At 42.6% G+C, this 25,503-nt stretch overlaps 1 protein-coding gene across 1 annotated transcript; it reads right to left on the reverse strand.

The window, feature by feature from the left end:
- Positions 1–1,172: 1,172 nt before the first annotated feature.
- On the reverse strand, positions 1,173–25,456 carry LOC143295923 (uncharacterized). Its single transcript, XM_076607609.1, has 12 exons — positions 25,159–25,456; positions 23,381–23,513; positions 21,352–21,521; positions 20,450–20,514; positions 18,579–18,684; positions 14,789–14,963; positions 11,340–11,467; positions 10,247–10,420; positions 8,228–8,288; positions 5,536–5,656; positions 3,959–4,143; positions 1,173–2,446 (listed from the first exon to the last, which is right to left on the reverse strand). Exons 1-12 carry the CDS (start codon positions 25,186–25,188, stop codon positions 1,314–1,316), a joined length of 2,481 nt encoding a protein of 826 aa, XP_076463724.1. The 5' UTR covers positions 25,189–25,456; the 3' UTR covers positions 1,173–1,313.
- Positions 25,457–25,503: the final 47 nt, after the last annotated feature.

Consider the following 25,503-nt stretch of genomic DNA (forward strand, 5'->3'; position numbering starts at 1 on the left):
GGCACTGGCAGGTCTGCACATATGTTGACCTGGGAGATCGTAAAAATCTCCACCCTTTACCCACCAGGCGCCGTCACCGTGATTCAAACCCGGGACCTTCAGATTGAAAGTCCAACGCTTTAACCATTCGGCTATTGCGCCCGTCAAACCCACAGTGAATTTTTCATGACCTCAATCTGTTCTCCTTTCCTTGCTGTGTTCCTCACTCTGTTGATTTTCTGATTTATCAAAATCAGTCTCTGCAAAAACCTATTTTCTCCCACTTCTGTCAAACTGACCCATCTTTTTGCTCCCCACTACAGCTCTTTGTCACTTGACCAGAGCCAGAATGACACAGGGAAGAGATCAAATCAAATCAAAAATACTGTATCAATCAACATGGAAATCAGTCCGTGTAATCACATGGGGAATAAAGGGGGGAAACCTGACCAGTGAATTGAGTCAGCAAGTTTCAGTTTCAGTTTCAGTAGCTCAAGGAGGCGTCACTGCGTTCGGACAAATCCATATACGCTACACCACATCTGCCAAGCAGATGCCTGACCAGCAGCGTAACCCAACACGCTTAGTCAGGCCTTGAGAAAAAAAAAAGAAAAAAAAAAGGTGAATAAATAATAGATAAGCTTACATAAATAAATAATAATTATGATATAAAAAAAAAGAAAAAAAAGGTAGTAGTAATGATAATAATAATAAAATAATAATAATAATAAATAAATAAATAAATAAATAAGACAACAATGATGATAAATAAGCAAATAAATGTAAAACATGAAGACACACATACACCCACACATGCATAACAGATATGCACCAAACATGCAGTTTCATGCAAACGAACACCGGGTCCCTCTGTGGGGGGGAAGTCAGGACAGCTGAGGCTTCCTTGATGGAGTCAACACTGGGTATTTGTATTTTGTATTTTTGTATTTCTTTTTATCACAACAGATTTCTCTGTGTGAAATTCGGGCTGCTCTCCCCAGGGAGAGCGCGTTGCTATACTACAGCGCCACCCATTTTTTTTGTATTTTTCCTGCGTGCAGTTTCATTTGTTTTTCCTATTGACGTGGATTTTTCTACAGAATTTTGCCAGGAACAACCCTTTTGTTGCCGTGGGTTCTTTTACGTGCGCTAAGTGCGTGCTGCACACGGGACCTCGGTTTATACTCATCCGAATGACTAGCGTCCAGACCACCACTCAAGGTCTAGTGGAGGGGGAGAAAATATCGGCGGCTGAGCCGTGATTCGAACCAGCGCGCTCAGATTCTCTCGCTTCCTAGGCGGACGCGTTACCTCTAGGCCGTCACTCCACTGGCCTAGGATTTTAAACTCAGTTCTGTCCTCCGCTGCTTCGCTGGCACAAAGTCCTCATCACTGGCATCTTCTGTTCTACACTTTCGCTTTTTATTTCTTTTAGAGGAAGGCAAACTGGTGGCTCTCTGTGACACAAAGTCCTCTTCATCAGCATCTTCTGTTCCACGTATTCGCTTTTTTTTTCTTCGCGAGGAAGGAGAGCTGGCAACACTCTGTGACTCTAGCACTGGAAAGTTGGAAACATCAGAGTTTTTAATCTTAAATGCAAAGTCAACTGTATCTGTATTCTGTGTGTTCCCTTTCACAACTTCTCCCTTCTGAACCACACCAGCAGTATCATGTTTATCTCCTGCTGCAGGGTTGTTCAGATCACGAGACTCACAATCTACCACGGCTGTGCTGTTTGTTGAGATTGCTGCATCATCACAGGAGTGAACACTGTCCAAAGAATGCTCGTTGTCTGTTGGCACAGAATCATCTGAAGGTGGTGTGTCAGACTCCTGAACAGAGTTTCCAGAGCTTGACAGTGGATTGTTACGCATTTCAGAAGTATCTGCACGCCGTGGTGTGTCAGTGTCTGTAGATGTGTCACTGTCCTTGTTGCCTCGCTTCAGCCTTGACCTGCGGGAAGATGATGACACGGGTCTGGGTGTCGCTGCATCTCTTTGATGCCGTGTGTCAGCATCTGTGAATACATCACTGTCCTTGTTGCCTCGATTCTGCCTTGACCTGCGGGAAGATGATGACGCGGGTCTGGGTGTTGCTGCGTCGTCATAACTGAGAGGTGACGCTGAACATGAAGATGGTGGATTGTTACACATTTCAGAAGTATCTGGATGCTGTGGTGTGTCAGCGTCTGTGGATGTGTCACTGTCCTTGTCGCCTCGCTTCTGTCTCGACCTGCGGGAAGACGACAAGTGTCTGGGTGTTGCTGCATTGTCGTCACTCACAGGTGACGCTGAAGATGGTCTTTTGCTTCGCCCTGAGGCAGTCTCTGGAGACAGTGTGGCAGGAGACTGGTGACACTCTCTGAGTTCAGACACAGAGTCCCAGTCAAGGTTAGACAGCACTTTATCCAGCCGTCGATGTGAAGAGGTGTCTAAGACTTTCCTGGCTTCTGTGTTGAAATGGCAATCTGAAAACAAAAACCGACTACCTTTTTAAACTTTCCAGGATCTGATTTATGTAGTGTTGATATTCTTTTTTCAAGAAGCTTTTAAGAGGCATAACACACTGCCAGACAGGCAGGTAGACTTACACACAGACACACACACACAGACACACACACAGACACACACAGAAACTGACAAACACACAGAGTCACACACACACACAGATACACACAGAGACATACACAGACACACACATTCAGCTGTAGCAAAAGCATGGAAGACAAGATATTCAACACAATTCAGGAGCAACAGAACAGTCTGATTTATTTAAAATGTAACACCTCTTTGTGTGTGTGTGTGTGTGCGTGCGTGTGTGTGTGGTGTGTGTGTGTGTGTGTGTGTGTGTGTGTGTGTGTGTGTGTCTGTGTGAATGCGTGTGTGTGCATGCATGTGGTGCATGCGTGTGGTGCACGTGTGTGTGCATGTGTAAGTGCATGAATGCGTTGATCAAGAGTTCAGTTGTCACCGAGAGAGCTATTCCTTGTGAATCTGAACGGACCTCTTCGCTCTCACTCTGAATGGATCACAACCACTAAATTCCAACCACTCTCCGCAATGACATATTTTCAGACAGACAAACACAGCCAAGCAAAAATTAGAACTCCTCCTACTGCAAGAAACTGGTTGTGTTCCTTCTTTTATGCTGCAAGAGGGCCTGAAAAATGGTCTGTGTAACCGCATACATGCCAACCCCAAAAAATCTTACCGTCAGGAACAGTTCATGTAAAAACCAGAAATGAAAGGAAATTTTCTTCCTAAAATTACGTTTAAGTAACGTACTTACCATGACCCACTAGTGCAGACTCCGGCAGGGGTCTGATTCCTGTCCTGTGCAAACTACTACCCGCCTATGCGGAGAAAACGAAAGTAGCTACGGCCGATAACCTCCCGGAAGTAGGTAACCTTCCCTTTACCACCCTGACTAGCGCCTCATGAACTGAAATTTAGGAGGGTGGGCAGCCAGCTTTCGTCATGGTCTTTTACTCACTCACAAATCGAGAAGTAGGTTGTATGATGACACACTCAGCCCACCACCGTAACCAGCTTCTCTGGGTGTACACCTGCTTTTGTTCTGACAACTTTTTGGCAGAGTTTATAAATGGACCAGTTGGAATACATAATGGCAGATATATGATAAGAAACACGGTCAAAGCAAACACAGAAGACTAAAGCAAATAATGGGTGTAATTATAAAACCAAATATATTTTGTAAATTTGCAAAAAAAGTCACCGAAAACGTTTAAAATCCTTTTAATAGAACAGCGATTTCCCCTATGAAATTTCAGACTTCGGTGACCTGGAAAAGAAGGAAATGTAGACACGCATACGCACACAGTTCACGCTAAAAATAGCAAGGGAAACCCAACAAAAATCCAACGAAAGTGGGCCTGTGCAGGCCCACCCTCCCTATTTACAAGAATTTTCAGGAACGTTTTATTTCAAAATACACTGAAGGGAGAGAAAGAGACACAAACCTTCACCGATCAGAACTGCAGCAGCAATGACCTTTGATGTCAGCAGCTGGCTGGAAGATGATGACTGGTCCCTGTTTACCACCACGCTTGCCGTGAAATGATACTCTGGCCACCAGTCTCTACGTGTGGACCAACAACTTGTAAGGGCCGTCAGAAAAGGAGTTCTCTCTTCCACACTCCTCTTCCTGCAAAAAAAAAAAGAAAAAAAAAAAGTATACTTATATAGCACACTATCCAGAAATCTGCTCTAGGTGCTTTACAAAAACGCTTTTGTTAACATAAAACATTATATCTATGTTACATACACACACCAAAATGTGACTACACACACACACACACACACACACGCTGCATACATACATTTTAACATACATGTGTATCTAACAGCTACCCTAACACATACGCACATATAGGCAGGCACAAACTTACATAAACACACGCACACACAATACACATTCATATACATGCATGTAGTTATGTACACATACATATGTATACACACATAGTCAAGCACAGCTAACGCAAAGGAAGTGGACCTGCCACAATTGAGCTTACTGCTGAGGGAAAAGGTGAGTTTTGAGACGAGATTTAAAAGATGCGAGTGAATCAGAATGACGGAAGTTATCAGGGAGCTTGTTCCACGTCTTTGGCGATTGAAAAGAAAACGATCTGTGTCCATAGGTCTTACTTCTGACAAGAAAACAACCAAAACTAAAAAAAACAAAAAACAAAAAAACCAACAACAATAACCAAACCTGAGCCTGAGTGAATGTGGTATGTTGGTAAATAACGAATGACGTGACTCACAAAATGTATGCAAGTGTACATATCGTATGTGTAAAATGTGACACCTTTATTTGATAAACTGTTCGAACGGCCTGTTGTGATCTTAATGTTTATGTTTAATTACGCTATGTATTTTCATGCCTATCCTCTGTGGATATATTGTTTGTGTGAGTATCGCTGTGATTGTTCATGTATGTTTTTTACTTTAAAAGTTAAACATTTTCAGCATTTTGTGTCTTTTCATGTAAACAAACTGAATAACTGTAAATCCCATGTGTGTTACTCCACTGATTAATTCATCTCATTGGAGAAAATAAAGAATGCAGTGCCGTGCAAAGGAACACCCCCCTAACCGCATCCGTCCATCTCCCCTCCTCCCCCTACCCACCAAAGCACACGTACATACTCTCTCAAACACACAAACATAAAAATGCATTTGGATGCACATATTCTTTTTCTGACAAACATCACAAACTCTCTCTTTCTCTCTCTCCCTCTCTTTTCTCTTTCATGGCACTCTCACAAGAAAACAAAACGTAACAAACACACATCTCAAATATACAGCATACATATACCCTGTACACATACAAACACACATAGTCGGTTCTTATCTAATCATCCCTTTCCCCTCATCATTCAGCACAGTTTTTTTTGTTTTTTTTTTTTAATGTTGTCAAACAATGTTGACACACAATGAACTGAAACACGCACAGACAGACAGACAGTCAGATACACAGACAGACACACACACACACACACACAAACAGCATTATACATTATTACGCACTTACTTGGACAAACCTGCGCTGAGTGATTTGGCCAGACACTGCCAGCCTTCAGCTTTCTCCTGCCAGACGTCGAAGTCCAGTAAGTCAAACATGTATCGCACAGCCTCTTCACCGCTGCCTTCGTCTGTCAAAGCAAACAAATAAAATACATCTGTATTCATCCAACTGGAAATTCATTGTGCCTCCACAGACTCATCATCGCTCATCCCACACCATCTCTCAGCCCACTGCCAACTCCAACGCACGTAAAACATGACAAAGGTTGGGCCAAAAGATAAACAAGAGAGGCAAGGCCTTCAAGACTCACTTGTGATAAATTACGTCCCCTAGCATTAATTACAGAGTAATTTCCCTTTTTTACTATCTGCACCAAAACATTTGCAAAATAAATAAAAATTCCATGCTAGCAAAAGAAGTTCCTGTTTGAACAAAAAATGATAATTATGACTGCTCTTGTTGTTGGGTCGAATATCAGATCAAAGTGCCAAGTTTAGAGAATACAAAAAATATAAATATAACAGTAAATGCAGTTTGCATATAATTAGGCTTCTTTTTTTATTTTTTTGTGCCCATCCCAGAGGTGCAATATTGTTTTAAACAAGATGACTGGAAAAAACTGAATTTTTCCTATTTTTATGCCAAATTTGGTGTCAACTGACAAAGTATTTGCAGAGAAAATGTCAATGTTAAAGTTTACCATGGACACACAGACACACGGACACACACACACAGACAACCGAACACCGGGTTAAAACATAGACTCACTTTGTTTACACAAGTGAGTCAAAAAGCAACACATGCAAAGCTAAATAAAAAGAAAAAAAACAACAACTGGTAAAGCCAGAGAGTCACTAAACGTCCCAGGCAGAAAGAAACGCAGTCCCCAAGTGTTGACTGCTGGAACCAGGTGTCTGTATCTCCCCTCCATTTCCGTGCTTGGGGTGAGTCTTGTCAAGGTCTTCAGCAACGACAGATTCATGGATGACTGTTATTGGAGGGACATGGTGGTGGTATCCACTCTGGGGGAGATGCTCACTCAGTCTGGCTCCGTGATGAAGCCATTATCATCGTCTGTAGGGGGATTAGTAGATGGTGTCCAAGGTACGTTAAATCAGAACAGGCACTACTGAATACCACTGAAGTGATTCATCAAGCAGCGCAGGGTCTCCTTTGGTGTGTGGCCTCCTGGCAACCTGACGTCAGTGGTTCCCTACATACTGCTGGTGCTGTGGCTGTGGCAGACAAACCTGGATGTGGTCGTGTGTGGGGGACTCGGAATAAGCAGCATGGGAGTAATGCCACTGAAATGTGCAGACGATGGGGCAGCCAAAAAAAAAAAAAAAAAAAGAAAAAAGAAAAAAAAAGTCAGCGTATTATTGACTTCGCCAACTCTCCACAGCAGTGGTAATAAAATAAAAGATGACTGCCGAGTCTACAAACTTTCTCCTTTTCCAGTGATAAGTTTTCAGATTATCGTAACAGACCAAACATGGACATTGACAGACCCTCTTGACTCCACTGAGGCACAAAGCCTAGGGTAGCAGCTCATGACCGATGAAGCTAGTGGAGACACCTGGCTTTGGTGGTTTGGGGTGCCAACATAAGTGATGGCCAAGGCTGCCAACAACTTCTGCCTGTGGCTTTAAAACTCCGGCTTGGAGGCAGTGCTGATTTTGTTCCTTGGCAAACAGGCGCAACAGCCAAGTGGTTAAAGCATTCGACTTTCGGTCACAGCACCCAGTAGGTAAAGGGTGAAGATTTTTTCAATCTCCCAGGTCAACAAATGTGCAGACCTGCTTGTGCCTGAACCCCCTTTATGTGTATACGCAAGCTGAAGAACAAATACGCACTTTAAAGATCCTGTAATCCATGTCAGTGTTCAGTGGGTTATGGAAACAAGAATATACCCAGCATGCACCCCCCCGGAAATAGAGTATGGTTGCCTACATGGCAGGGTAAAAACGATCATACATGTAAAAACCCACTCGTTCACATATGAGTGAATGTGGGAGTTGCAGCCCACGAACATTAAAGAAGAAGTAGTTCCTTGGCAGCATAAGCAGTCTTAAACTTCTCGCCCTGTTTATGGCAGCCACTGCCACTGGGGGTGGACACATCAGAGCCCTCACTCTGCTAGAGTCTGCACCAAGAGTGAGCAACTTATGCCAAAAGAGAAGGACAGGTTGTGGCTTGTGACTGCAGTTACTCCCTTTATTGGTGGCCAGTCTGGCGCTCGTAGGACATGCAGATAGTCCTGACCACTGCATGGAACAACAACTGAACTACTGCCTTGAACGACAGGCTGTCTCACAAGACTCCTGACCACCACTATAAACAAGAAACTGGCCACTGCTATGAACTGCAATCTGACTGAAACCTTTGAAAAACTTGACCCTATGGCTGCAAGCCAAAAGTTCATTTACTCAACTGGCTGTCATGTAGCCGTGTATGGGGGAATCTAAATGAGCGGCGTGGGAGTAATGCCACTGAAATGGTGCAGATGATGGGACAGCAGAAAAAAAAACAAAAAACAAAAAAAAACACGGCTGTCTAACTCTACGAAGGGACACAACTTCCAACGCTGCCAAGTGTTTCCCATCAGCTTGTGCACAGGTAAATGGAAGGTTCAGCAGATTAAAACTAGAACTGTCATTGAGATTTCAGAATGAACCACAAAAGTGATACATCTACAGACCTGTTAGTTTCTGCCACAAAGTCAACACCAGAGGATTTGCAGGATCCAGCTTTGCCAGGCTCTGAAAAGTAAGTGAAAACATTGAAAATTAAACAATGGGAATTTGAAACAGACTATTCTGACATTCCTATACGATAATGGAATGTAATCAGATAGACAATCAAACATTTTTTATAAATCACAATGAACTATCTGTGATCACTTGTGCAAACAGTGAGAGGGATTACTGCATTTGCAGCAAAAGTGATAAAAAAATGTAGTGTTTCATGATGAAATATGCACACACATTAAATCAATACACATTCTTGTTAATCATATGTTGAAGGTTATAAAAATAGTTCTGTTTTCATAACCAAACAAGCAATGCATTAATGCTATTGCTGATCACACACTTAAGAAAGTAGTTAGTCAAAGTGTCTTTCTAAATTTCTTTTTAAAGAGAGAACTAAGAAACCAGAAACTCAAAAGCATGCTAGCAACTTACTTTTGACAAGGAAAAAAACGGAAAGAAAAAACAAAAACAACACAACCAACCAAACTGTAAATCAGATTCATGGAACAAAATTTTGTTGTTGTCCTGATTTCAATTCTGACAAAGCAACAGCTTAGTTTTGTTTCATGAGAGAAACAGAAGAAGACACACACACACACATCATACACATAGGAGCACACATTGCCACTGACATGATATTCATCTAAATCATTTCTTCCAGTCTAGACACACACATCATACACGCATAAGCACACACTGCCACTTACGTGATATTCATCTTAATTACCTGTTCCAATCCTTTTCTCATCCTTTCGAAGTCTTCACTGTTTTAAATCCATGTAACAATAACATGCCGGTCACCATCACTACTGAGAACAAGTAACAAAGATCATGCTGGACAACACATGTCTTTAGAATGCCAACAGATGCACTTCCAAGAGTATGTATGTCATGACAGTCAGTTGTGTCTGACTAAGAGCATCAGAGGAGGCAACTGCTGTCCCAACTATCTGCGTTAGAATTTGATTATACTTATAGCGGAGTGTGTCTTGCCCAGGATACATCCCCATTCTCTAGACCAAGAGGGCTTTAAGACAGCATTGGGGATGGTCATCAAAGGCCTACTAGCCCCCAAGACTGCAGCACTAAGAGCCAGTGCAATATCTTGCCTCCTAGTTTGAAAGTCACAGTCCTTCACAAAAGTCCAAGCTGTATATCTTCTTCTTCTTCTGCGTTCGTGGGCTGCAACTCCCACGTTCACTCGTATGCACACGAGTGGGCTTTTACATGTATGACCGTTTTTACCCCGCCATGTAGGCAGCCATACTCCGTTTTCAGGGGTGTGCATGCTGGGTATGTTCTTGTTTCCATAACCCACCGAATGCTGACATGGATTACAGGATCTTTAACGTGCATATTTGATCTTCTGATTGCATATACACACGAAGGGGGTTCAGGCACTAGCAGGCCTACACATATGTTGACCTGGGAGATCGTAAAAATCTCCACCCTTCACCCACCAAATGCTGTCACCTAGATTCGAACCCGGGACCCTCAGATTGACAGTCCAACGCTTTAACCACTCGGCTATTGCGCCCGTCCAAGCTGTAAATGAATTCCCATTGCAGTGGAGAAACCATCCATCATTCAGCTCTCACTCTGCTGTTGGCCCAGCTGTAAAATCATGTTGATCTCTAAAACTAAAGCTAAAACGATACCGATAACAAGAACTGTAAAACTCAATGTGTGTGTGAGAGAGTAACGAACGGTTAAGTTTCAGTTTCAGTGGCTCAAGGAGGCATCACTGTGTTTGGACAAATCCATATACGCTACACCACATCTGCCAAGCAGATGCCTGACCCAACGTGCTTAGTCAGGCCTTGAGAAAAACAAAAACAAAAAAAAAAACAAAAAAAAACTACCACTACTAATAATATGTATAAGGCGCAAAAACTTGATGAAGTTAGCTATAAGCGTACATAAATAAATAAATAAATAAATAATAATTATAATATAAAAAAACTCACCGTCAAACAGTCAAGAGACTCCACACTGACATACACCTCATCATCAAGTTGTGCAGCATTTCTTGTGAGGTAATCATACATGAATCTGTAGGTGTTTGGATTGTCAGGATTTTTGTCACGGTATTTCCATAAAAGGTCCCTGGCCTGGTCAAATTCCCCATAGAACTCATGAATCTGAAAGTGGAAAAAGAAAAAAACAGCAACACCCAAACGTTTCAGTCTTGCCTATAAGGAATCTTATTAGTACCTACTGTTAAAATCTAAGTATCTAAATTTAATCAGTGTAATGCACAACTTTGGTTAATTTAAGAAAAAAAAATTCTCGCCATTGTGTAAATAAGTACTTTACCATCAGCATGGTTTAAATTCCCCCCCCATTCCAATAGACACCACCACCATTGCTCACAGAAGACAGGGGTAACCTGCACTTCAAATCCAAGTCTTTTGAATCATCAACAGATACTGTGAACATAGCCATTAAGATGAGCACACATAACAAATTTCAGTCAACTAAAGATGATGATGATGATATGAATACATATATAGTGCCTATCCTTGGTCGGAGACCAAGCTCTAAGCACTTTACAAACATGGGGTCATTTGCACAACCGGCTGCCTATCTGGGTAGAGCCTACTGATGGCTGCCATTAGGCGCTCATCATTCGTTTCCTGTGTCATCTAATCAGGTTTCAGTCATGTACATATACACACACAGACAGACATGTAACATTTTACATGTGTGACCATTTTGTTTATCTACCCCACCATGTAGGCAGCCATATTCCATTTTCAGGGGTGTGCATGCTGGGTATGTTCATATTTCCATAACCCACTGAGCGCTGACATGGATTACAGGATGTTTAACATGCATATTTTATCTTCTGTGTGCGTTTTCACAAGAAGGGGGTTCAGGCACTGGCAGGTCTGCACATCTGTTGATCTGGGAGATTGGAAAAATCTCCACCATTTACCAACCAGGCACCATTACTGAGATTCGAACCCGGGACCCTCAGATTGAAAGTCCAACACTTTACCCACTCGGCTACTGCACCCATCCAGAGACAAGAGGTGTGCAGACAGGAGTCTCACTCACCTCCACTGCTTTGGTCAGGAATATGTCCCAAACACCAGGCTTCTTCACCAGTGCATCCAGACCTACAGTTGCCCGTCTGGCGATGTTCCTGACGGCTTCGTCGCTGGGCCCTTGTGAAGATGTTAGACCTGGGGGGGAAGGAATGAAGAAACACAGGGCTCAGCTGGTGACAAAGAATAACCGTATGTGCATGCACACACTCACACACAATGGCCTATGGAGTGATGGCCTAGAGGTAACGCGTCCGTCTAGGAAGCGAGAAAATCTGAGCGCGCTGGTTCGAATCACGGCTAGGCCGCCGATATTTTCTCCCCCTCCACTAGACCTTGAGTGGTGGTCTGGACGCTAGTCATTCGGATGAGACGATAAACTGAGGTCCCGTAAAGAACCCACGGCAACAAGAGGGTTGTTCCTGGCAAAATTCTATAGAAAAATCCACTTCGATAGGGAAAACAAATGAAACTGCACGCAGGAAAAAATACAAAAAAGTGGGTGGCGCTGTATTATAGTGACGCGCTCTCCCTGGGGACAGCAGCCCGGATTTCACAAAGAGAAATCTGTTGTGATAAAAAGAAATACAAATACAAATACAATGCACACACACACACACTGAAAGGAGAGAGAATACTACGAATTATCTTTTCAAGAAACAAATATACTTTTGTACCACAGTTCTTGGTTGAGATGATGACTGTGGTAGTTCTGTTGAGTAGCACATTTTCCCCATGGGGATGCCGGGGGTCTTTCAGTATAAATAGCATCCCCGCCTTCTGGAAATTCTGTGCTAGAAATTTCCTCTTTTCTATCACTCTCTTTGTTTCTGCCTTTTTTCTTTCTTCACTGTTGTCTCCTTTTTCTGCTTTCCCAGTCCATTCCCCTTTCTTTTTTCAAGCAAGCCTTGACACTTTTTTTTTTCTTTTCCACAGTCTATGAATTTTGTGCTGTTTTGCTCTGGCAATTAGGTAGTGAGATTTGTAAACACTTGGATGTACAATAACTGCCCATTCTGCAGTGTTATTTGTCTATATGGCCTCTGTTTAATGTATTTTTCGTTTGGCTTTGAAGTATTGTTTTTTCTTCCTGGACATTCAAAAAGAAAATTTTCTGTCTAAAATTACGTTTAAATAACATACTTACCGTGACCCAACTAGTGCAGACTCCGGCAGGGGTCTGACATTCCTGTCCTGTGCAAACTACTATCCGCCTATGCGGAGAAAACGAAAGCAACTACAGCTGATAACCACCTGGAAGTAGGTAACCTCCCCTCTGTCCCGCTGGCTAGCGCCCTCTTTTTCCGGCAGCCATCATGACTCCTGTTCCTGTGCTCTTCATACGGCTAAGTTTTTTTTCGTATTTTCTGCCTGTCTGTCGATTCTCTGGCGTTCTTGTTTTTTGTCAAATTATGTCTCCAATCAGGTCTAAATAAGTTACAATTGAACGCGGACAAAACTGAAGCAATGATCATAGGAACTAAACAAAAATTCTCTTCCATCACAACTGATACAATCAAACTAGGCAGTACATCCATCCCTCTTTCCAGTTCAGCCAGGAACCTTGGCGTTGCCCTTGACAACACACTGTCCATGCAAAAATTTATCAGTCAGACATGTCATTCCTGCTACTGTCAATTGCGGCGCATCAGTTCCATCAGGAAATATCTGTCCATTGACGCAACATCTAGACTTGTCGTTTCTCTCATTCTCTCTCGCCTTGACTTCTGAAACTCTCTATTGTCTGGTTTGCCTGCTTCATCCATTCAGTCCCTTCAGTGCATACAAAACTCTGCTGCCTGACTCATCCTCAGAAAGAAAAGATCTGAACACATCACTCCTCTTTTGCAACATCTCCACTGGCTCCCTGTCTCACACAGAATAAAGTACAAGATCAGCACTCTATTTTATAAATGTATTCACAAATCAGCCCCTTCCTATCTCTGTGGCTGCCTTTACCTCTACACTCCATCTCGCTCACTACGATCAGCTTCGGATCCACTCTGTTTATGCATACCCAGATTCAAGCTCTCGACGGTTGGCCGCCGTTCTTTCTCTGTCTCTGGACCTTGCAATTGGAATGAACTTCCTCTTTCACTTCGTCAAGTCTCCACACTCAGCTCTTTCAAGTCTGGCCTTAAAACCCACCTCTTCCCAAAATAGTCTCCCTTCCCTGCCTATTCCTTGTCTTCAGTTTTTCCACTTTTAGAGTTATGCATGCGTGTGAATGACTGGTGCGAAAGTGCTTTGATTTGTCTTTGCACAAGATTCAGTGCTATATAAATACCATTATTATTATCATTATAATTTTTTCCTTTTTAGCGACTTTTTGTAATCTGGGGATGATAAATTAAGCGGAATGACTGGCGTCCCGTCCCCAGCATAGCCTAGTCTTATTTGACCTGAGGGGGGTAAATGGTTGGGATACTGTATCATGAACTGTGTTTCGTGGGTTTGTCTTAGTGGTTTTTGGTAGATGGGACAGTTTTGTGTTGATGCGGTTGAGCATTTGTATGGTTTGGCAGTCCTGATATGGCCCTATGCAGTTGGCAGGACTATAAGCAACTAGAACTAGATGCCCTGCTCTCATGGTGACCTCAGTTTCGATACGCCTCCACTTCTGTGCTTGGGGTGAGTCCTATCAATGCCTTCAGTGTCAGCAGATTCATGGGGGGCTGTTGTGTTTGAGGGACGTGGTGGCGGTCTCCACTCTGGGAGGGATGCACACTCAGTCTGGCTCTGCGACTTACTGTCGTTAGTAGGGGTCTTAGTCGGTGGTGTCCTAAGTACGTTGAATCACAGCAGGCACCACTGAACACCACTGAAGTGACTCAGCAGTAGTGCAGGGTCTCCTCTGGTGTGTGGCCTCCTGGCAACCTAACATCGATGGTTCCCTGTGGACTGCCAACACTGGAACTGTGACGGACGAACCCGGGTCTGGCCATGTATGGGGGAATCTAAATGAGCAGTGTGGGAGTAATGCTACAGAAATGGTGCTGATGATGGGGAAGAAAAAAAAAAGAAAAAAAAAAAGAACTAAAACTAGAACTTGAGTAGCACATTGCGATTGATTTTTGTTTTGTTTTGTGCATATAGATATATACATACATGTATACATATGCCAGTAGTCACAGTTTCACAAAAAGGCTGTCTATGACCAAACATTGCTATTCTATTCATTCATTTGATGGCTGGTTCCTTATGTCTGGGGGCCATTACTGTAAAAGGACTGAGACAGGGTGGTGTTCTGAGACCAGTCTGCCTGCCTGTGAAGAGCTGTGTTATTTCATTTGTTACAACAACAACAACAACAAAAAAAAAAAAAAAAAAAATTACTGTAAAAGGACGGAGAAAGGGTGCTGTTCTAGGACGATTCTGCCTGCTTGTGAATGGCCGTGTTAATCAGTTATGTATTAATTAATTCATTTATTACCAAAAAACCCCAAAAAGAACCCTTACTGTAATAGGACTGAGACAGGGTGTTGTTCTGAGACGACTCTGCCTGCCTGTGAAGGGCTGCCTTCCAGTCAATGTAGAACACCAGGCCTTGATAAGCATCCAGCAGGTCCAAGGTATGCCGGGTCAGGTCCCTTTGATACTCGCTCTTTGTTCCCCTCCTCGGTCTGCGTGCAGCCTGGTGAAAAGGACTCTTCTTCTTCTTCTGTGTTCACTCGTATGCACATGAGTGGGCTTTTACGTGTATGACCGTTTTTACCCCGCCATGTAGGCAGCCATACTCCGTTTTCGGGGGTGTGCATGCTGGGTATGTTCTTGTTTCCATAACCCACCGAACGCTGACATGGATTACAGGATCTTTAACGTGCGTATTTGATCTTCTGCTTGCATATACACACGAAGGGGGTTCAGGCACTAGCAGGTCTGCACATATGTTGACCTGGGAGATCGGAAAAATCCCCACCCTTTACCCACCAGGCGCTGTCACTGCGATTCGAACCCGGGACCCTCAGATTGACAGTCCAACACTTTAACCCTTTCCTTCTGATAACGGTAGGAGCCGGCATGCCCGCGCGCGCGCAGCGCCTCAATGCGGCCGGCGCCGGCTGCGTGTGTGTGGTACTTTTCCATCATGTGCTGACGCCGTGACTATGCTCAACAGGCACTAAAAGTTGGTGGAAAGTTTCCTACTATAGTCCAATAATCTGGCATCACTATTTTTGGATGCTAGCACCACTTCCATTCACAAAGAAAGGAGGGAAACTGCGTGTGGAGAGTTGTGAATGAAACTGACCGGTTTTCACAATGGCGTCGTCTGCATGCACCAGTGAGTTCGAGGATTATTCAGCGGAGGAATTAGGTCTCATATTAGAAGAAGTGTCAAAATATGATCAGATTGAAGAGTGTGAAGAATTAGAAGAAGATTCTGACGTGCATTTAGGTTCCGATCAAGAAGAAAGTGGTGAAAGTGATCCGGAGGACAATGTGCCACTCGCCGCTCTGCAAACCACGTGGCGACCGGCTACTCAGCCTACCAACGTGGCCACATTCCAGCAGCCGACAGGCCCTGCACATTCACTGCCAAGCACTGCCACCCCTCTGGATTATTTTTTTTTGTTTATACCCATCACTTTTTTTCAGGTTGCAGCAGAAGAGACTAACAGGTATGCCCGGCAAAAACAAGCAGCCCGAGGCACACCTGACCCTCTTTGGTTCGAAACAACACCTGATGAAATGCGGGCCTATCTCTCTGTGCTGATCATGTTGGGGATCAATCGTCTGCCACGTTTGTGGTGCTACTGGTCAACCGACCCTCGCTTCAGGAATAACTGGATCAGCAGTGTCATGCCCAAAACACGGTTTTTCAAAATCAACCAGTACTTTCATCTGCGCGACACATCGAACACACCTGCACGTGATCACCCCGACTATGACCCCTTGTACAAGGTGAGAAATTTCATCAACATGATTCTTCCTTTGTTCCGGACCAACTACCATCCAGGTCGTGAACTAAGTATTGATGAGGCAATGATCGGGTACAAGGGTCGGATATTTTTCAAGCAGTACATGCCAGCCAAGCCAACCAAATGGGGCATCAAGGTGTGGGAGATGTGTGACGCCAGGACAGGGTACTGCGTTGCATTTGATATTTACACCGGCCGTGCAAGTCGCAGAGACACCACCATCAGTCTTGGGCATGAAGTCGTTCACATGTTGGCATCACCTTTCTACCATCAAAACAGGCACCTGTATTTTGATCGTTTTTTCACCAGTGTCCCCTTGATGACACACCTGGCCCGAAATGGGACATATGCCTGTGCCACTGTCAACGTCAACCGCAAAGGGTTACCAGAGGAGGTCAAGACTGCCAAACTGAAAGAGAAGGGAAAATTGCTGCAGATGCAGAAGGGCTCACTGATGGCCACAGTCTACAAAGACAACCGTCAGATCTACCTTCTCAGCACCAACCAGCCACCAGGTATGACGACAGTGGAGGACAAAGTGACGCCGACAGTCATCGCCAGCTACAACAAGTACATGGGTGGCGTTGACAAGTCAGACCAGTATCGCGCCTACTACCCTGTTGGTCATCAGAACAAGAAATGGTGGCGCTACATTTTCCATTCTCTGGTCAACTTGTGCATTGTCCAGGCCTACCTCACCTGGGAAGTGTCACCTCATGCCCCAGTGAACAAGACCTATGACCACTTGATGTTTCGCGCTGACATTGCAGAACAACTTCGCGCAGGATTCACCTCCAGGAAGCGCAAAGCAGGGCGCAGCAAAGCAGTGCCAGATGCCCCCATTGCCTTGGCCAGCATCGACCATCACAAGTTAGAAAAGATCAAAGGGAGACGTAGGGTCTGTCGGCAGTGCATCAAAGACGGTCGCAGGACGGCGAAGGGACGAGGGGTGGAAACATCATATATGTGTTCATTCTGCCAGGTACCTCTCTGCTTCCACAGGAATGACTGTTTCCGTGACTATCATGGACAGAATGTGCCTCAACATTAGGACAAGCTAGCTTGTTTTTGTTTATGTGTGTGTGTGTGTGTGTGCTTACCTGTAGTTTTGATGACTCTGTGACACTTAGCAGTGACACTCTACTCACTATCCTTACTGTACAGTAACACATTGTGTGCATATATGAACAGATCTGTACAAAGTGCTTAGAACAGTGACATAAGAGCAACATGGAACTGTGCTTGAAATTATCTCCAGTAACTCTTCAGTTGTGACAACTGACACTAGTTGTGTGACATTCTTTGGATTACCTGTGGGGACTGTACTGGCAGACAGGAGACAGATCATCTCAGGTAGGCCGCAGCTTCATTTCACAACACTAACGTGCATGTGCATGGAATAACTGCATGTTGGTGTGCTGTATTAGAATTGTCACCATCGCATGTGACATATTTGGTGACATTTTGGTGACAGAGACACGACCTGTCACATCTAGACACACAGAATCTCGCTCACATGACAGAACAAAGCCTCATGACCATACCTGCCGAATTTCATGACTCTAGAGGTTTATTCTTGGTTGTGGTGAAGCGTGAACTATACACACCCATTTTGCGGCTAAACTCACCAAAAGAATCCGAAATCTAGGGGAGTTTGGCCTCAGAGAATCCGAATGCAAGAGGGTTAACCACTCGGCTATTGCGCCCGTCTGAAAAAGACTCAACATGCTCTAACAGCATCGTGCCACTGTCAGCGTGTTTCTTGACGTAATCACTTGAGCATGTACAGCTTCTGCTGCACAGAAGGGTGGTGGAGGGGAGGGCCGGGCGTGGGGGGCGTGGCGTGTGTGGTAAAGGAATGGACTTGGGTTGTTTGAGGGAGGTAAAAACCTGAACTGGGGATCAGTGAAGGAGGGTAATGCTCGGAAGAGGAAGTTTGGGGTGGGGTGGCGTGGGGTGGGGTGGGGAGGGCAACCCTGTTGACTTTAACGATGAAACGTCTGACCATCTGTGGGCTTAGCATCGATATTGTTGTTATTATTATTATTATCATTGTTATTATTGTTATTATCGTTATTATTATTATTGTTGTTGTTGTTATCACTATCATCATTCTTCTTCTTATCATCATCATCATCATTATTATTCTTATTCTTATCATTATCATTCTTATTATCATTATCATTACTGTTATTACACATTACTATTATCATCATTATTATCACTGTTACTATCATTATCATTATTATCATTATCATCATCAGTGTTTAGGTTGCCATGATAAAGTCATGGACCAAAGGGAAAGGTTTCACACATGTATCTCCACTGACCTTGATGGCTTCAGCAGCTTCCTGCGTCCTGCCCTGGCTAATGAGGTACTGGACAAACTCCAGGGCAACGTCCTCTAAGTGGCATTCCTTCAGCAGGTATGAATGCCTGAAAAAAACCAACAACAATAAAAAACAACAACAACAACAGCAATTGCCTGTCAGCTGTGGGTCATAGACCAACCATCAATATCAACAGACTGGTGCAATAGCCGAGTAGTCAAAGCGCTGGACTTTCAATCTGAGGGTCCCGGATTTGAATCTCGCCAACGGCATCTAATGGGTAAAGGGTGGAGATTTGTCCGCTCTCCCAGGTCAACATATGTGCAGACCTGCCTATGCCTGAACCCTCTTCTTGTGAAAACACACACTGAAAATCATATACACACGTTAAAGATCCTGTGATCCATGTGAGCGTTCCGTGGGTTATGGAAACAAGAATGTACCCAGCGTGCACACCCCTGAAAATGGAGTATGGCTGCCTACACGGCAGGGTAAAAACGGTCAAACACACAAAAGCCCACTCGTGTACATACAAGTGAATGTGGGAGCTGCAGCCCAAAAACGAAGAAGAAGTAGAACACCAACACACACTGTGGTTGGATGATGAAGCACTCACTCACTGACTGGTGTGCGACAGCCAGCTGTGTTCGACTGAGACTATCAGAACAGCAGAGGAAGCAACTGCTGTCCCGACTATCTGGACTAGAATTTGAATATAGTCGAGAGTGCTTCACCCAAGTTACATCCTCAGTTTGTCAGCCTTGAGGGCTTTAGGTCAGTTGGTGATGGGATGGTCCCCAAAGGCCAACCAACCCCCAAGGCTGCAGCACAAAGAGCCGATGCAATCTTGCCTCCTAGTTTAAGAGTCACAGTCCTTCACAAAAGACTAAGCTGCAAATGAGCCCTCATTGCAGTCTTGTATTTACTGTTGCTGGGTGAGCTGTTACAATAAGTAATGAGGAAGAGAGTTATTTCTCTTGATCATTAGGATTATCAAGGCTTGTGCATGAACAGTTGTGGAATAGCATGCGATGACATAACACATACATCTAACAGAAGAGAGATGGGTGGAGACACTGAGACAGACAGGGAATGGATCACCAATCTACAAATGTCTTTCTTTCCATAGGGAGTGCAGTCTCACAATCACAGGATCTGTTTGGGTTTTAACAATAATTCTACAGTTCTTCCCAGGTGATTCTTCTCCGCGTTTGAATGCATCTTCTTTTTCTTGCTTTTTTATTCTTTGTTTTATTTTGCATGTGCTTGTGTGTGTGTGTGTGTGTGTGTGTGTGTGTGTGTGTGTGTGTGTGTGTGTGTGTGTGTGTTTGCTGGGTGCAATTGTGATATACAAAAATCATTCCCTAGCAATGATTTCACCGATCAACTTAAAAAAATGTACAAAGTCAAATGCTGTAAGTCAAGGAATAAGATACTTCACAAAACTTGGGAGGTAAAATTGAAAAAAAAAAAAAAAAAATCCACACACACACACAAAACAAAACCAACAACACTGTGAGGGATCATTTATCATTATCATTATCATAATTATTATCATTTATTTTCTTTATCATTATAATCAATTACAATAATTAATGTTGGGTTAATATTCAAATCAACACATAAATCATAACTCTGGAGCTTGATTCATCCCTGTTTACATACAGAATCAGCAAACTGACAAGAATCACTTAGTTTAAGAAAACCTGTGTTAACCAAAATCAGAGAAATATAAACACAAATCCTCTTCCCCCGTCTTAAGCTCCTAATATCTAAGGCGGGAACATCAAATCATCTAATCAGTTACCAAATCATGAACAAACTGTATTGAAAAAAAAACAAAACAGAAACAGTTGTGTGGCATGACTTACTTCAAAAAGTCTTGGACAAAACTGACATTGCTCTCAGGCTCCGTATACATGGCAGCCAGAGTGGCCTGAAACAGTAAACACCAACGGTGAAAACGCTTTTCTTTTTCTCCCACAAATTACACGATGCATGTGGACTAAACATGTTGCTGCTGTGTAAGTGAAGTAAGAGACAAAGGCCTCTGGACACACACAACAGAACGAAGATAATCACAAAATTGCATAGAAACTCTCTCTGTCACACACACACACACTCACACACACACACACACACACACACATGCACACACACACACACACACATATATATAATACACATTGCTTTAAAATCCACTTGCTGCACAACAAAAGCACCAATTTTCAGTCTTTCTCTCCTTGGCATTCATTCTACTTGCAATATAAGAAATTTAGAAAGCAAACACAAAATAATTAGTCATTCTTTCTGTGCACTGCTTGAATTACAAGTAATTGGTTGTATTAATTTATAGTGCATGTTTACTATATTCTGGTGGCTATATGTATGATAAGATAATTTCAAAAACCATTTTGCACACACACACACACATTCTCTCTCTCTCTTTAAGTCTAACACACACACACACACACACACTTGCATACACACACACATGCACACACACACAACCTTGGTCACATCCAAGTCCTACTCCCACCCACAATACAGAAGATAATGACAACAACCAATATGTCAATATAAACAGTTTTAGTTACCCCCCCCACCCATACTCCCCTGAGCCCCCTCTCCCCCCACCCCCTCGAACCCCAACCCCCCACAGCCCCCCAAAAAGATCTACCTTGACAACCAGTATGTCAACATAAACAGTCTTAGTTACCCACCCACCCCACCCCACACCATTCCCATCTCCCCCTCCTTCCCTGTACTGTACCTTCCAGGTGGCCCAGTCGGCCCCGTACGGGATGTGCGACATACACTTCAGCATGGAGAGCACCTGGGTCCAGTGGTGTGTCACCATGCACTCCCGCAGCAGATGCATGAATCGTGGCAGCAAGCTGAAATTGTCCCCCCTGCCCTTGTCCGACTCACTCCATGGATTTTCTGTTGACAGCATGATGATGTACGTCATGAAAGACAGTCAGTCGTGTCCAACTATGACCATCAGAACAGCAGCAGAGGAGGCAGCTGCTGTCCCCACTATCTGGGCTGGATTTTGATCATGGCACGGAGAGTGCCTTGCCCAATTTATACCCCCACTGTCTTGGCCAAGAGGGTGTTGGGACAGTCAGCATTAGGATGGTCCCCAGAGGCCAACTGTACCCAAGGCTGCAGCTCTAAGAGCCAGTGCAATCTTGCCTCCGAGTTTGAGAGTCATAGTCCTTCACAAAAGACTAAGCTGTAAATGACTTCCCATTGCAGTGGAGACACCACTGATCATACAGCTTTGACTTTGCTGTTGGACCAATCATAAGCTCATGTCAGTCTCTGAAAAAAGCTGAGCGTTGAGCCACTGTCAACAGTAATGTCATTCTGTATCTTTATAGTTTATATATTGGTTTCCAACTTTTCAATGATTAACTTCCAATAAAAAAAATATTTTATCAATTTGCATTGAATTATTTAAAGAATAAGTAAACTGAGATGCATAATTCATGCGTTATGTATTTTTATATGAATCATGTTACATACATGAAAACACACATTTCAACATGACAAACACTTGCTCTCACAAAATACTGTATAAACTGAGAACAGCTGAGAACAAGTCACTATGGCTCAAAGTGAATTAGCTTTTGAAATAAGGCACAATACACAGACTGCTTCATGCATATCAAATGACGTGTCTTCTGAAACCCTTTTGCCCTAGTGCTCACATACTTGAAATTACAGAACATCCTAAAGTTCTTAACAACAAATGAATGGTTTTCTTTTTTTACCCCCTGCACCACTGGAAGGGTATCTCTTCTAAGTTCTTTCTGGGTCTTTTGACCCACAAAGCATGAGAAGGAACACTGACTGTGTTACTGCTGTGCAAAATGTGACTTTTTCAACCCATGAAACACACAAAATAAAATGCACCTGTAGCATATGCAACGATGAGAAAGTAGAAGGTCTTTAGTTTGAACCTGATTAACAGGCAACCTATCACTGCATGGGAAACTGCTCAGGGTTAAGACTGGAACCGGCAAAGATTAAGGCAACACAGTCTAGCCTGAAAGGCAACAAACCCAAAGCAAAAATCCCTGGGAAGAAGATGTCTAAGGAGACAGTCCTTTGTGTGACCACCTCCACCCTGATTTTACTCATCACACGCTGTCTGGAGTAGGAAGGAACCCACACAGCAAATAAATTTCTGATTTGGGGATCCTGCTTAGTGCTAACACAGTAACAGAGCAGTATTGTCCCAGTCTCTGTAGAACTGTTTGCTCTCGCCTCCTACCACTCTCACTCTGGAAATTATCCAACAACACTAGTTGCCTAAAAATATATTTTTCAAAACTGCTGAATACTGTCCCCTACACCAATACTCTCAGAAAAGGCAGAAACCACTGAGTCAGACAGCTCTAAATGGTATCAGTTTCAGTTTCAGTTTCAGTAGCTCAAGGAGGCGTCACTGCGTTCGGACAAATCCATATACGCTACACCACATCTGCCACGCAGATGCCTGACCAGCAGCGTAACCCAACGCGATTAGTCAGGCTTTGAGAAAGAGAGATTAAAAAACCCATAAAGAAAAGAACTACTACTACTACTACTACCACTAATATGTATAAGGCGCAAAAACTTGATGAAGTCAACTATAAGCGTACAAAAAAGAAAAAAAAAAGAAAAAAAAAAAGAAAAAAAAGTATATAAATAAATAACTAAATAACTAACTAAATAATAAATAATAATAATATTTAATATAATTTTTAAAAAAAGAAAAAAAAAGAAAAAAAGGTAATGCTGAACTAACCAACCTTCATGTGATGTTTCCTGCACAATGTCATTCAGCCAGGTCTGCACTCTGTGCTTCCTTTCTTCATGTTCCCTCTGCCCTTCCTTGTCTCTCTGGACCATAAGTTCAGGGTGAACCAGTGCAAAAACATCCCTCTGAAATTGCAAACAAGGGTCACAATCAATGATTATGTGTTTACAACATATTGGTAATTAAACTATCATCATTACAGTTATAAATATTCTATGACAATGAAAACACATATTTACAGGATGAGTGACCAAGTCACTTAGAGTTTACAAATAACAAATGAATTTTATATTATTATATCAATATAATGCGAAACCTGACAATATCATATAGTCCCTTTACTGCTTTAGGCTGATACATGTTATAGTACTGTTCAAGAGAAATAAAAAGAGAAAACTGAATTGATTTATATATATATCATATAATATATATTATTTAATAGGATTTATTGAAAAAAAAAATGATAATCACAAGTCTTAAGATTAGTCAGATGACACATTTCATAAATTTGTGCAAGAACAGGAAACAGGGTGTGGGGATGCAAATAATCAGAACAATGTTGGTTCTTGGAACTTCAGTAGATTCTGTATCAACCTTCTTTGTCATTGTATTGAATATCAATAATGAGAAGATTATTCAAAAGATATCACTTATCAGTAAATGAAATAGCTTTATCAACTATCAAGAAAATCAAGAACACTCAACACTGAACACTGTAATGTTTAATGTCATTAGCTGTCAAACTCTAGTGATTTTGTAGTTACTAATCAGGACAAAATGATGCAAAACAGATTAAATGGAACAGAAAGAAAAAAAAACAAAACAACAGAAAAACTGAAACAACATAAAGTTTATAAACTAATAAGAGATTCACAACACTTTGGCACTTTGTCTTTAACTTAAAGTACATGTGACAGGGGGGTAATGTGCCTTTTTTTCAGTCGTTCGTCTCCAAGGTTTGGACAGTACACAGAAAACAAAGTCGATATAAATCATATAATAAATATTTACGCATGTAACATCGCCACACAATTATCAATACACACACATACTAAAGAACTTATAGATAATGAAATAATCATTTATGCCTGAATATCAAAACCCATCATATCAAAACGAACACATAAAAAATCATGATGTCGAGATTGACCATCCAAATGTATCCCTTCCTTTTTATCTAAGCTTTTTTCCTCATAAACCCCATGCTGATTTTTAATTGATTAATGAATATTTGGAACGATGATGGACATTTTCCTTATACTTATTGCCTCAGATACACATTTTGTGAGTGAAAGTATCATAATATCTTCATTTTCTGTCATCAGTATGCTAAACAAATCCTTTCTCTGTGCTGGAGCTGTATTGAAAAGGGTAGTTTTTTCACAATTCATTGTACCTTTTGCAGTTAAATATGAAATGATTTTCATCTTCTGGGCACATCTTTGTGTCGATGGTCTCCAGGCTATAAATACCAGAAGATACCTTTTATTTCCCTGCCCCTCCTTCCACACTCGGTGCTTGCAGCTGGGCGAAAAGCGAAAAGTAGCAGCCTGCCGGTCAAAACCCACTTTTTTGTCTTTTCTTTTTTTTCCAGCTATGAAACCTATCCACTCTATGTAAACCTAGATACATCTTCCGCAGACCTCCTTTTCGTCAGTGATAGAATATTAATAGTCAGGTATTGACTGTGATCACTTTACCGTTTACGGAAGGAAGGAAAGAAAGCTTTCGCCACACATTGGGCAAGAGAGAGAGAGAGAGAGAACTCACCAACAGTTCGATGCGTTCATTTTTCTCCATTGTGCAGTGCTGAATTAAGCTGAAAGTTGAAACACTGTCACTTACTACTTAGTTGTTTTGAAACATCATGATGACATGTGACACCTTTCACTCTTGCCAGTCTCTCGGTCAGTTGGTGGCAGTCCAATGTCAATCACAACATGAAAATAAATAAATCAGACACTGTGAATTTTGCCAAGTCAGGGAGATCTATATTTCTCTTTCACTGAGAACCAGTTTTCAGTCGGTTAGTGTTCCTGGTTCCACCACAAAACGCATGGCACATGGCCACAACGAAGTGATTCAAAACTGGAAGTTACGCCCCCTGAAAACCGG

The sequence above is a fragment of the Babylonia areolata genome, chromosome 21 (genome assembly GCF_041734735.1).
Source record: "Babylonia areolata isolate BAREFJ2019XMU chromosome 21, ASM4173473v1, whole genome shotgun sequence".
Classification (NCBI taxonomy): Eukaryota; Metazoa; Mollusca; class Gastropoda; order Neogastropoda; family Buccinidae; genus Babylonia; species Babylonia areolata.

Excerpts from the sequence above, each read along its gene's own strand:
- LOC143295923 (XM_076607609.1), bottom strand. The coding sequence starts at position 25,188 with ATGGAGAAAAATGAACGCATCGAACTGTTG. Across the intron at positions 23,514-25,158 it reads ATGAACGCATCGAACTGTTG|AGGGATGTTTTTGCACTGGT; the intron begins GTGAGTTCTCTC and ends TTGCAATTTCAG. Across the intron at positions 20,515-21,351 it reads CCGACTGGGCCACCTGGAAG|GCCACTCTGGCTGCCATGTA; the intron begins GTACAGTACAGG and ends TTACTGTTTCAG.